We start from the raw sequence: 12,834 nt of genomic DNA, 5'->3' as shown, positions 1-12,834 counted from the left end.
CCCCCTTCCCACTGAGGGGGGCGAGGTAACCCCTCTCAGGATCAGCCTCTCTCAGGATCAGACCCCCCTCCCGGTCCCTCGTCGGCTCCCCCTCACTGCTCTGCTTCCCTTGGCCGGTGCCTTGCCAGGGCTCCCCCCCCCCTCTTCTTCCCGCCGCCTCCCCTCCTCCTAGCCCCCCTCCCTCCAGCTTCTCCCTCCCTCACCTTCCAGCGCCCGGGCCAGCGGCAGGGCGAGCAGGAGCGCCCAGAGGCTCGGGCGAAGGGCTGACCCTCGGGCGGACCGGACGGCGGGTCTCGCCATCTCAGGGGCCGGTCGGGCAGCGGGCGAGGAGGACGGCGGGGCGGCGGGAAGGAGGGCTTCGGCCGGGCGCTCCCTCGGGGCTCTCCCTCGGGCCACTGCGTTGGGAGGGAGGGCGAGGATAGCGTCCCGTCCCCGCCCCCGGCTGGGTTGGGCCAATAGGAAAAAGGCCCCGGGGATGACCAGCCTGTTGCCAGGTGAAGCGGCTCCGCCCCGCAGCCTCGCCGGGAGAGCGAAGGGGAGGCAAGAAGGGGGGCCGGGAGGGGCTCGTCGCTCCTCTCTTGGCCATCGGGAAAGTTTCTGCGCTTCCTTGCCTGGCGACTGATGACGCTCCCGCCGCTCTGACGGCTGATAGGTCCTGAAGGTGGAGGGGGCGGTGCTTGGCGGAAAAAGGTCTTTTTCCCTGGGGTGGGGCGGAGGCTGAGCTCCAAAAGTCCCTGTCGGGACTTGGAGGAGGAAAGGTCGTGGTCGGGTGGGGGTGTCCCTTCTTTTCTTTTTTCTTTTTATCGAGGAAGAGGCGGCGTAGGGTCGGCGATGCGTTTGGGGGGCCTGCTGGTGGCGGGGATGATGGGAATTTTAGTCCCGGCCTATCCCCGGAGGGCGGAGATCGCGGCGGAGCCCCCAGGTGAGCGAATGCCCATCTCCCCTGGAGGTGGCGATGATGGGCGGGGAGGGTGGGAGCCGCGGGGGCCAGAAACCAAGCCCAGGACGCCCGTCTTCATAAGGAGGGGGGGAACCTTCCGTGGACTCCCCTCTTCGAGGTGGGGAAAACCTCAGGAGGCTTCGTTCCGTTTCTGCTCCCAGGCTCAGGCGTCGCTCTTCCGGATTTCTTTCGCAGACTTTACGGGGTGGCCTTTGGAGACCCTCTAAAGGGGCCGCTGACACTCCTTTGATCGTCTGCCCAGGGAATAGGATGGCTGAGAACCTCTCCATTGGCCAAGGAAGCCTCGTTAGAGCCAGAGAGTGATTGCCCTCAGGTGTTTCCCCCTCCCGGAAAAAAAATTGAATAGCAATGATTTTAATCGGCATAAATTATTTTCATACTTTATTATTGGTGTGCTCACCTCTAAAACGCCCTGATTTCGAAGATGTGCCCTGATGAGCGCTTATGAACTCAGGCCCGTGGCTTCTCTTAGGGAATCAATCCATCTTGCCTTTGGTCCTCCTCTTCTCTTGCTGCCTCCCGCCTTTCCCGGCATTATTGTCTTTTCTAGGGAATCCCACCTTTGCATGTTGTGCCCAAAGTAGGACAGCCACATTTCTAACTTTTTTTTCCCCTCCAGAGAGAGTTTAGCCTTGATTTGCTTCGGGAACCACTTGTTTCTTTTTCTGGCTGTTGGGCGTATCTGGAAAGCTCTCCTCCAGCAGTTCAAGCTAAACAATTTTTTTCCCTTGTATTCGCCAAGGCTTTCACGGCCGGGATCTAATGGTGGTTGTGGGTTTTTCGGATGCTGTCCTCTGAAGATGCCCATGGCCACAGAGACTGGAGAAACGTTAGGAAGAACAACCTCCAGAACATGGCCAAAGATCCCGAAAAACCTTTTTCTGAGATGCAGGATTTTGCACTTCTCCCTGTTGAATTTCATTCTGCTGCTTTCGGCCCACCTCTCCATCCTATCAAGGTCATTTTGAATTTTGTTCCTGTCTTCTAGGGTATTAGCTATTCCGCCCACTTTGGTATCATCTGCAAATTTGACAAGCTTTCCCTGCACTCCCTCATCCAAGTCATTAGTCAAAATATTGAAGAGCACCGGGCCCAGGACTGGGCCTTGGGGTACCTCTCTTGTTACCTCCTCCCCGTTAAGAGAAGGACCCATTAATTCTTGCTTGTATATAAATCTTCATAATAATTTTGAAAAGCTTCTAGTTTTTCTTCCATTTTATTACTTCTATGCCCATTCTGATTTTTATTACTCCAATATATTCAAATATATTAGATCCCTCTGGATGTTTTCCATAGGGTAACCCTTCTAGTTCCTTCCTTTTCGCTCGTAACTCCACCATCATCGCCTTTTCTCTCGTTCTTCTCGCCTTCCCCCTTTCCGATCCGAAAAGAAAAGGGGTTATCATCACAGGGAGCCCTGCTTGGTGGGTCGAGATTCACCCGATGTATTCCAGAGGGGCCTCCCTCCCTCCCTCCCTCCCTCCACCTTTGGGAAGCAAGGTCTGTTACCGAATGCCTTTGTTCCGGTCCCACTTCTTCCCCCCCCCGCGAGAAGAGGGGCCTGAAAGCTGGACCCCGAGAGCAGCTCAGGTTGGCTCTTCTCCGGCGAAGATCCTGCTCTCTCTCCCCCCCCCCACCGCGCTTTGCCCCTCGTCTTCGAAATGGGATCTTCAGTTCAAACATGCTTTAAAGCCGCCCCTCCCCAACGCATTTTCCTTATTAAATGGGTCCTGGACAGGTCATAGAAAGTCATGCTTGTTCGAGGGGCTTATTGGGGTGGGGGCGCTGGGGGGGTAGAGTGGGGGTCGAAGGGTTGCCCCAACATGACCTTCCCCCCTCCGCGCACCTCTCGTTCAGCTCCCCCCCATCCGCACTCCTTTTGGCCCTTCGGGAGCAGCCGCGGCTCCCAGAAAGGTGGCGTTCCCTCCCCCACCCCCGCCGGTGCCCCCCCCGCCTCCACTCTTCCCGGTCCTGATGGGGGAGGGGGGGAGAGACGGGGCGGGGAGCGAGAAGGAGCCTCGCCCGCGGGAAGGGCCGCCCGCCCGGCTGTCTCCCGCCTTCTTCCCGAGAGGAGGAGCTGCGGGAAGCGGGGAAGGGAAGCGGGGCTCCTTCAGTCGTCCCTCCGGGACCTCCCGCTCACTTTTCGCACCCTCCCTCTCCCCTCGATCCTTCCCCCCCCCAGCGCATTTCCTGCACCAGGTGACCTCCGAGTGTTACTTCCAGTCCAACGGGAGCGAGGCCGGATCGGGCCCTCCTCCGCGGGTGCGCTTCCTCGAGCGCTACTTCTACGACCGGCAGGAGTTCGTCCGCTTCGACAGCGACCGCGGGGAATACGAGGCGGTCACGACCCTCGGGGAGCCCGACGCCCAATCCTGGAACAGCCGGAGGGAGATCGTGGAGGACGCGCGGAAGGCGGTGGAGCGCTTCTGCTCCCACAACTACGGCATCTACCAGCCCTTCGCCCGAGAGCGGAAAGGTGAGCCCAGAGAGAGAGGAGGGTCGGCAGGTGGTTTTTTTTGGGGGGGGCGCAGCGGGAGGGGGAGGCGAGGAGGGAAGGGGGTCTCCTCATTTCCATCACCCCGTTCAGCCCCCCCCCCGTCAGGCAGGACTCTCAGGGGGTGTGGGGTTCCTGATCAGATGTGTGTGTTTTGGGGGGGGGTGTTTAGAATTCTGGGCGTGGGGTTTTCCCAGTAAAGCACGAGGGGGGGAACATGCCCAGGAAGTGGGGGGCTGAGACCCATCACTTCCCTCGGGCCTTCAACACCCCAAAGAGTCTGTCAACCAAGAAAAGAGGAACATTTGGAGGTTTTGCGGGGGTGGGATGGAAAGGGCCGGTTCTATCAGTTGAACCCCTTCGAGTTCTACTTCCTCGGCTTGTTTTCCTGGTCTGCTCAGAAGTTTCCCACTCTCTGTGTCTCAGGCATCTTTTTAAAAAATATTTATTAATAAAAGAAAATATACAAACAACAGCACTAAAACTAAAATACAAATTCAATAGTGACTAGACTAGTGACGGCACCTTGAACTTCCCCCACCCTTGCTTCCTTCATCCTTTGGGACTACGTGGCCAGTAATATCAACTTATATCCCTTTTCACCCCATCCCTCTCCAAAATCCATTGACTCTTTTGCTGGCATAGAGCCTTTCCCCTCCAAAAAGACATACAGTACTCAGGCATCTTTCATGGGCCCAGATCGCAGAAGGGGCCATAGGTAGCATTCTGCCTGAGAAGGAACAGCGTTGGGTATTATCATCTCTCTGTCCTGAGTTCAAATGTCATTTCCACCATTGTGTGTTTTTTTGTTTGTTTGTTTTTTTGTTCTTTCCATTCGTTCATTTGTTCGTTTGTGTCCCACTCCCATTAGTGTCACAGCACTGCTCTGGGCGGATTACAACTTGTAAAACAGAAAATAAAGATAAAGATATTAAAACCAACAGCAATAACCTTAATAAAAACCAGGTGGCAACCACTAATCCCTGAATGGATGGGAAAAAGAGGGGAGGGAAGAAGAGGAGGGGAAAGGAAAAGGAGTTGGGGAAAGGAGGTCATCTGGGGTCAGTGTGGAAAGCCCCTCCAAAAAAGCCATGTCTTTAAATGCTTCCTGAAAGTCCACAGGAAGCTCCTCCAGAAGCTGCTTCCATCAAGTGGGAGCCACCACAAAGAAGGCCCTACCTCTTGGTAGAGGATTCATGGGCCTGCCTCGGGATGCTCACCCGAAGGAGCCTCGACTGGGATGATCTTGTGGGTTGGGCAGATGACATGAAGGAGAGATGTTACAAGACGTCACATGGGACTCCTGACCTGGGAATCCCAAACTATGGAGGGCTTTCTATGTATACATTTTAAAAAATCTAAAAATAGGAAAATTAAAGTAAAAATTACAAAAAATAAAAGAATTTTTAAAAATCAATCCAGATCAGTACACAAGGTCTCCCAAGAAAGAAAAGTCTTGTGTTTTTTTTCCTGAAAGTCAAAAGGGATGTGGTGAGGCTTACCTTCTCCAGAAGCTGATTTCATAAAGATGGGGCCACCACAGAGAATGCCCTGCCCCTAATAGGAGACTTTCCAGCTTCCTTCAGATTGGCCTGGTCTGGGAGGATCTGGTGCGTCAAGCAGATGACACTGAGGTCAGATTCTCTGCCAGGTAACGTGATCTGAAACTCTGGAGAACTTTACCTGCAAGAGTTAAAACCTTACACGTGATCCAAAGGGTAACCAGTGCAGATGAGCCAGAAGTGGAGTGATATGCTCAAATTTGCTCACACCGATCTGGCCATAGCATTCAGAACCCACTGTAGTCTCTGGGTCAGTTTCAAGGGGAGCCCCACGTAGAGAGCACTGCAGTAGTCAATCCGGGAGATGACCAGTGCTTGCAAGACAACAGTTTGTTGACCCAGACCCTCAGCAACAGCACCGATCCATAAGTTGCTTAGAGTTGCATGGTTCATATGTCCTTTTTGAATTAAAATTCAGATTAAAATCAAAGACAACCTCTTCATCTGGGTTAGAGGTCCAACATACAGAAGACCCAGCTCCAAATGTGGACTCTTCAAAACCCTGAAAAAATATCAGATCAGTTGTATGCAAATCATGAATTCACCAAATGGATTCATTCATCCCTCCAACAAAAACATATAAGAATTCTATCTAGCTCAAATCAGCAAAGGCCAGTCCAAGAGGCAACACTGGCTCCAGCCTCTTCAGTTCTCCCACTCTTTCTGATTCAAACCTCTTGCTCACAGCCCCAGTCCTTCTTAACCCCACCCCTTTAGGTGGAACCAAAATTTGTAAGGATTACAGAAGGGACGGGTGTGGGGAAGATAACAGGTTATTGTGAAATGACATTCTTTGATCTGGAAGTGGGTTTTCTTTCCCAGTAAGATAGACAGGCTGAGGGAGGGGGACGAGCTCTTTGTCCCTCCAACCCAAGAAGTCCTTTTTTCTTCCTCCTCTCCTCTCCCATCTTTTGACATTCCTCTTGCCTTTTTTGCCTCCCTTCCAGTTCAGCCCCTGGTGGAGATCACCCCCTCGGAGAACTCCCCGAACACTTTGCTGATTTGCACCGTGGACAGATTCTTCCCCTCGAAGATCAAAATCACCTGGTTCCGAAATAGGAAGGAGGAAGACGAGAGCCGAGTGTTCACCACGGACCTGATCCGGAACGGGGACTGGACCTACCAGATCGCGCTGATGCTGGAGGTCCAGCCGGAGCGGGGAGACGTCTATGCCTGCCAGGTGGAGCACGCCAGCTTCCCGGAGCCCATCTCTGTTCAGTGGGGTAAGGCATGATTTGAAATTCGCCAAGAGGGCCCAGCCCTTCCCAGTTCATCTGGGCCAGTGTCTCAGAGGGACTGAGGACTGAAGGGAATGAGGGGCAGATCCTGAGCCTGGCCCTTCCATCTGACCCCAGACCTCTTCTCTCTTTGCAGAACCACAATCGGACTCGGCCAAGAACAAGATGTGGACAGGAGTGGCAGGATTTGTGCTGGGGCTGGTCTTTCTGGCTCCCGGCCTCATCCTCTACCTGAAGAATAAGAAAGGTAAGAGGGTGGGAGGGTGGGGCAATACCAGCAGAAATGTGTGTGTGTGTGTGTGTGTGTGTGTGTGTGTGTGTGTGTGTCTGTGTCTGTGTCTGTGTAAGGGAGAGAGAGAGGCAAAAGCTCTCACAAGCTCAGTTTGTAAGAAATAGATCATGATTCTTTCTGGGAGTAGGACAGTCTTCCCAAACTACAGTGGTGCCTCGCAAGACGGTGTTAATTCGTTCTGCGAAAATCGCTGTTAAGTGAAAACATTGTCTTCCGAAACACGTTTTCCCATTGAAATGCATTGAAAACCTGATAATCCATTCCAATGGAACGGATTGTCATCGTAAAGCGAAAATTGCCATAGGAAACATTGTTAAACAAAACGCGGTTCCCAAGCGAAGACAGCCGTCTAACGAAACAGAGACCATTAAAAGACTCGTATAGCGAAGCAAGACCAAGCTGTCAAAAACATCGTAAACCGAAAAACAGGGACCTGAAATTTAACCGTCTTGTGAGGCAAGGTCCCTAGCATCGTAAAGCGAAAATCGCCCATAGGAAACATAGATAAACAAAGCGCAAGACTGCTCCGAAAACCTCATCGTAAAGCGAATTCGTCGTTATGCGAAGCAATCGTCTTGCGAGGCACCACTGTAGAAGAAAATGTCAGGTCATTTTACGAGATTTCAGGATGGGTTAAAGATGAGACTTTTTGCACATTGTTCAGTTCACAATCATTCTGGGAAAGATGGAAAAGAGGATGACCAGGTGAGCTCAGGAGAACTTACTTCCGCGTTATCGGGAACCTGAGTCGTGTCAACTGGACTTCTTTCTTATGAGGCTGAAATCTTTCTTTAATATTTGGAGTAGCTTCTTCAGTCTTCAAAGCTACTTGGATGAGGAGGAAAACATTTCGATCTCCTGAGAAAGAAGCCCAGTTGACATGACTCTACTTCCAGGTAACCTCACCTGGAGGACTGAGAATCTTCACAAATATATATTACTTCTGAGTTGTCATGCAAGTCTTATGCAGGATTGAAAAGGGCAGAAACCTGACTGGACGCAGTGAGGAGGAGAAGCATTTGCAGGATGATGCTCTAATCTCAGCTGTCCTGAACCTGTGCAGAAAACTGTGTACAGATCAAGGTGAATCAGATGTACAAATGGCAGGGTTCCTGCCAAGATCTTTCTGAAGAGCTGAGAACACCCTTCTGCAATACGGGGTCTTTCCCTCCATAGTAGCCAAGAGGTGCTGATGAGGAAGGGGGCAGCCCCATGGAAGGGCTCTGGATCCCAACTGATCCTTCCTTCTCTCTTTTCTTTTCCAGGCCATGTCATCCCTCAGCCTTCAGGTAATTTTTCCTCACTACTTTTCTCTTTCAGAAAAAAAACTCCCAGAAGCCTCTCGGTCATGGCAGGGATATCTCTTGCCACTGTTTCTCCCTGCTTTCTATCCTTAGGGCTCATCCACACCTCCTTTTGACTCCCATTCAAAAGGTCCTTCATTCTCCTGATGACTGGGGTTTGTTGAAGAGGTCCAAACCATGTTACCGGAGATGCAATCCAACCCTTCCTGTTTCCCCTCCTTTTTAAGATTGTTTTCCCTTGTTTGCAAATAGAGTTTTTCTTTTTGCACTCCCGTCCCCTGATATGCCTGTTTGTTCTGTGCCTCTGGAACAGGCCCCTTTCCTATGGGGCTGTACATAATTGTCATTTGTGGGTGAAAGAGGAAACTGATCATGGTTGTCAATTACACCAGACTGAGTGAACAGGTAGGAAAACCCAGGAAGAAGCGGTTCTAGGTCTCTGGGGAAAACGGACCAGGGTTCCAACCCAGATTAACCTCAGCCATTGATCCTCATTGGAATAAACCCATAGAGTCTGTCAAGAAGCAAATGAGGAGCATTTGATTTTGTTGAGGGAAAAGGGATCAGCTCCACTGGAGTTAAATGAGTGTTCTCCTTCCCTGAGTACATCCCAGATCTAAGAGAAAAGAAAAAATGAAAAGAAAAAAAAATGTTCTGGCAACTTAAAAATGAATTGACATATTTTAATGTGAGCTTTGGTAGAAAAGTCCAGAAAATTGTTAAAATACCGCAGTTAGTCTTTAAGGTGCCTCAACATTTCATCTTCTATTTTTCTTTGGTTTTTCACCCCATACACTAGCAGAAACCTATAGGGCTCTCTATTCTAAACCAGGACCTCCCGGAGCAGTTCCACTAGAGTTAAATGACCCACCTGAAAGTGTATCGAGATGCCTTGCACGGCTGTTTTCTGCAAAAGGGTTGCAGATTGGGAGCGATTCCTGCTCAAGTACATAAGTCAGTGTCCTCTGATACCATTTTTGTCTCTCTTAAATGAGGTTCATCTGAGATTGTTCTCTGCCACTCTTGATCCCCTTCATTGATTCATTTCTCTGTTTTCCTCCTCTGTCTATAGTGGCCCTCATGGACTAGGCTTCCCCAGTCCAATGGCATCGCATGATGCAGAGAAGAGCCTTCCTTCCCAGCTACGGCCACCGTTCCTTCCCTTAGAAGAGCCTGACGCTTGGATGGGGAGGCACTGAAGAAGCAGAGGAAGTCCAGCCACCAAGGACTCACAACATCCTTCCCCTCTTCCTGTTCCAGAAGCCTGAAAGTCCTGGTTCAATGCATGTTCCTTGAGATTTGGGGGCCAAAATCTTGAGGACAAGGAGGTGTTGTTGTTCTTGGGACCTTGTGAGGTTCCACAGGTGGGGAATGCAGAGGTTGGAAGGGAGGGCAGAATGGCTCCTCCCGGGCTAGAGGACTGCAGAAATACCATCGGGATCCTCATCCCTTCCTTGTCTGCCAGGTCTTTCCCCTCTCCCTTCTCCTCTCTCCTCGCATACCTTTCCCCTCCTCAGTATTGATGTTCTTCTTTTCCGCTCTGGGTCTGGGGGGGGGGGCTCTCAGCAGACAGTGCTGGTTCCTGAATCCCGAAGGAGGGTGGAAGGCAGAGGTGGGGGGGGCTGCTGTTCTGGCTTGAGGAGTCCCATTGTCTTACATGACTCTCCCCCTTCCCCTTGTTAGGGTCCCCAAGACAAGACCTCCTGCAGGACAAATGCTCTCTCTGTGATTGTATGTTTGTGTCCCTCTTTCAAGGGTAGCTCTAGATGTGGGCAGGGGGGAGGGGAGATGGATAGACACCCATTTAGCAATGATGCAATCTAGTTACGGTATCTCTGAGTGGCATCCCTGAGAATGGCTTCCATTTCTTAGAATGTTCCTCACCTGCTATAATCATTTATGAATGATTTGTTAAGAATACAGTTGTAAATCTCTATTTCCTGTGAATGTACGTAAGTCTTGCTACTGTGATCTCCATGCAACCCACTAAACTCAAGATAACAAAGAGTATAGACCTGTGTACCAAGTTGTGGTTTGTGTCATTGGCAAGAAAACCCTTACAGACTTATTTCCTGTGTCTTAATGAAGTTGAGAAGGGGAAGAAGGGAAGATGGATGTCAGAGATGGGGGGGCAGGCATGGGGGGCCTCACGTCCTCTGGGCTGGGCAAGGCTCTGCTCTTTCCACCAGCTGACTGTCACCCTTCCCACAAGGCTCAGCTTCATGTAAGACTTCAACCAAAATAAACCAACGTCCCGTCTTCAAGGTGGGCAATGTAAGCAAGACAAAACAAAACAAAAAAATGGAGAAAGAGATTGTGTCACCTCTCAGAGTAGAAGATTTATCTCAGCATGAGCTCCTGCAGATGCCTGTCCTCTTCCTCTGAGGCATCACTTAGCAAAGAACATCCTCAGTCTTTGGAGTCTAGATAACACACCTCTCTGCTCTGCGCTATTATCTGAGTTAAACAAGTCAAGCAGCCACCCAGGAATGGGTCTGTGGTTATTGGTTGGTTGGTTGGCTGCTTGGTTGGTTTTGATTTTTTTTTTTACCACCCATCTAGCTGCCAAGGCCATTCTGGGTGGTTTAGACAATTAAACCTCATATCACTAAACAACAGTAAAAAGAAAAATAAATTGAATAAATCTAAATTAAGTACAAACATACTAACAGTATTCAACTAATAATAACTAAAATAATTAAAAAAACAAGGTGGTAGTTTTGATAATATAAGTGTTAAGAGCACCACTGTATTAGGATGTTAAGGTCCAGAGAAGTCTGTCTTAAAAAAACAAGTTTTTAACAGTCGCTTAGAAGTTCCCAATGAAGACACCAGGAGGATTTCAGGTAAATAAAACAAGGTTCCAACTTCAAACTGGGCTGCATATATTAAGCCAGGAAGGATGGAATCCATGTGTAAGCACACAGCTCTCCTAAGAGAATTTTGCGGCTGGAACAGAGGGGTTTCAGGGTCCAGTGTACTCCCATAATAGCTGCAATGAGTTCCTTTCACAGCCAGGCCATCCCACTGGCACCCTTTTTGCAAATATGTTCCCAATTAGCAATTAACTGAGAACACCAAAGATAAAAACCATGAGTCTGAGAGTCTGCCAAGACTAGCAAAACTCAGATAATTAATGGACTCAAGTAGCATAATTGTGGCCTAAAAAGGAAAAATAATTATGCAGGTTATCTGCTCAAGAGACCAAACATACGTTTTTAAGAATTATTGTTTTATTAGAAAAATAAAGAATTTAGAGATATTCAGTTTGTTGCAAAGCATAGCATTCAAGCACATTTCCATAAACTAAGGCAGTTAGAACTTTAGCAAATTCCAGTTACAGTGGGGTCTTGACTTAAGAACGGCTCGAGTTAAGAACATTTTGACTTAAGAACCGCTCTCATAGGAAAATATTGACTTGACTTAAGTACTTAGATTTGAGTTAAGAACTGAAAAAAAACCACGTGGGAGGCAGGGAAAGTGCAAAATGTGAACTTTCAGTTAACTGTTGGCCAGTGAAAAGGGTGCCTGTCTGCTTCCTCACTCCTCCCAGCGTTTAGAGAGTGGATTGGGAGACAGTCTTCGGACTGCCTGGACTGTGTTTTCCCTGCCTTCCCTGAACCTTTCTTGACCTAAGAAAAAAAAAACAAAATATCCCCCTCTAGTGGTCGAAGGCAGAATAGCAGCTTCCCATTAGTTTCTATGGACGGAAAAGAGCAGATACGGATCAAATGGTTTTCAATGCATTCCTATGGGAAATGCAGATTTGACCTGAGAACTTTTTGACTTGAGAACCGCCTTCCAATACGGATTAAGTTCTCAAGTCAAGACCCCACTGTATAAAAATAAAATAAGAAAACTCTAATTCATAGCTAGAAAGGTGGGTAAGGCTGAGCCCCCCTTTCTCTATTCCCTGCTATGAACTACATCCTAGGAGTTTACTAAAAAATAGCAATGGGAACTCCAAAGTCCATTCAAAAATCCAAAATCCAAAGTCAAATCCAAAAAGTCCAAAAAGTTCTCTCTCTGTCACCATCCTGCCATTTTTCTTCCCATGCTGGAACCACCTCCTTCTTCACTCTCCACTGACGTAAGCCAATCAGGACGAAGGACTGTCTCACCACTCCCCGCCTCCTTTTCTCACGGGATGTGCAGGTGTTGTTGACATTCTTCCGTGATGTTATGTCTTTGGTCCTTATCATCTCTGGCCAAGGTTGCTACATGGAAAATTCCAACTAGCTCTAAGAAAAAATAGCTTCTCGAAGCATCTAGTTAAGCTAACACAGACCAAGATGGATTCCTTCTACACACTTCCATGATTACAAATCCCATCTAGAAATTACATTCTAGCTTCAATAACCTAAGACATGACAGATTCGGAAAATATAACCAAAGCCAAACAAATCAAGAAGAAAGAGCTTGTGTCACCTCTCAGAGTGGAAGATTTATTTCAGCATGAGCTTCCAGAGATAATGATCCTCATCCTCCAAGGCATCCCTTAGCAAAGAACATCATCCCTTTCTGGACTCTTCAAACCTCTCCAGTCAGGGCTATTATTTCAGGTAACCAACCCACAGTTGGAAGCCTACCTAAGAAGAGAGGGTGGTGTGTCTCCGGTGCCAGGGGTGGGTGGCGCTGTGATCTCTTAGGCATTTGTTAAGATTGGCCATGGGCGTGGAGGAGGCCAGCATCTGCTCTGCCTCAGAGGTTTGTTCACAGAGGGGCCAACCAACTGCTTTACTCTGCCTCCCGTACCCCCAAAAGAAAACTAACACATGACTGCGAAATCATATTCCAACCGTGAAGTGGGGGGGGGGGTCCACTCAGGCCGTGCAGAAGGGACAAATGCACCCACTGGGTTTTCATCTCCTCCAGGAACTCTCCCAGATCCTGAACTCCAGCTCCCAAATGGGTTCAGCACCTGGACAGCTCCCTTGAGAGTCCTCACTTGTGCTTGCTTGCAGCCAAAGGGGTGTGAAGGGG

The 12,834-nt window shown here is 49.5% G+C and overlaps 1 protein-coding gene across 1 annotated transcript; it reads left to right on the top strand.

Annotated features, from left to right (window-relative positions):
• Positions 1 to 580: 580 nt before the first annotated feature.
• Positions 581 to 11,710, top strand: LOC144587275 (H-2 class II histocompatibility antigen, E-S beta chain-like). Its single transcript, XM_078387345.1, has 6 exons — positions 581 to 922; positions 3,144 to 3,437; positions 5,965 to 6,240; positions 6,392 to 6,502; positions 7,813 to 7,836; positions 8,924 to 11,710. The coding sequence occupies exons 1-6, from the start codon at positions 832 to 834 to the stop codon at positions 8,938 to 8,940; spliced, it is 813 nt and encodes a 270-aa protein (XP_078243471.1). The 5' UTR covers positions 581 to 831; the 3' UTR covers positions 8,941 to 11,710.
• Positions 11,711 to 12,834: the final 1,124 nt, after the last annotated feature.

Source organism: Pogona vitticeps, chromosome 2 (genome assembly GCF_051106095.1).
Source record: "Pogona vitticeps strain Pit_001003342236 chromosome 2, PviZW2.1, whole genome shotgun sequence".
NCBI classification, from domain to species: domain Eukaryota; kingdom Metazoa; phylum Chordata; class Lepidosauria; order Squamata; family Agamidae; genus Pogona; species Pogona vitticeps.
This window is presented reverse-complemented; position numbering and strand designations above follow the sequence as displayed.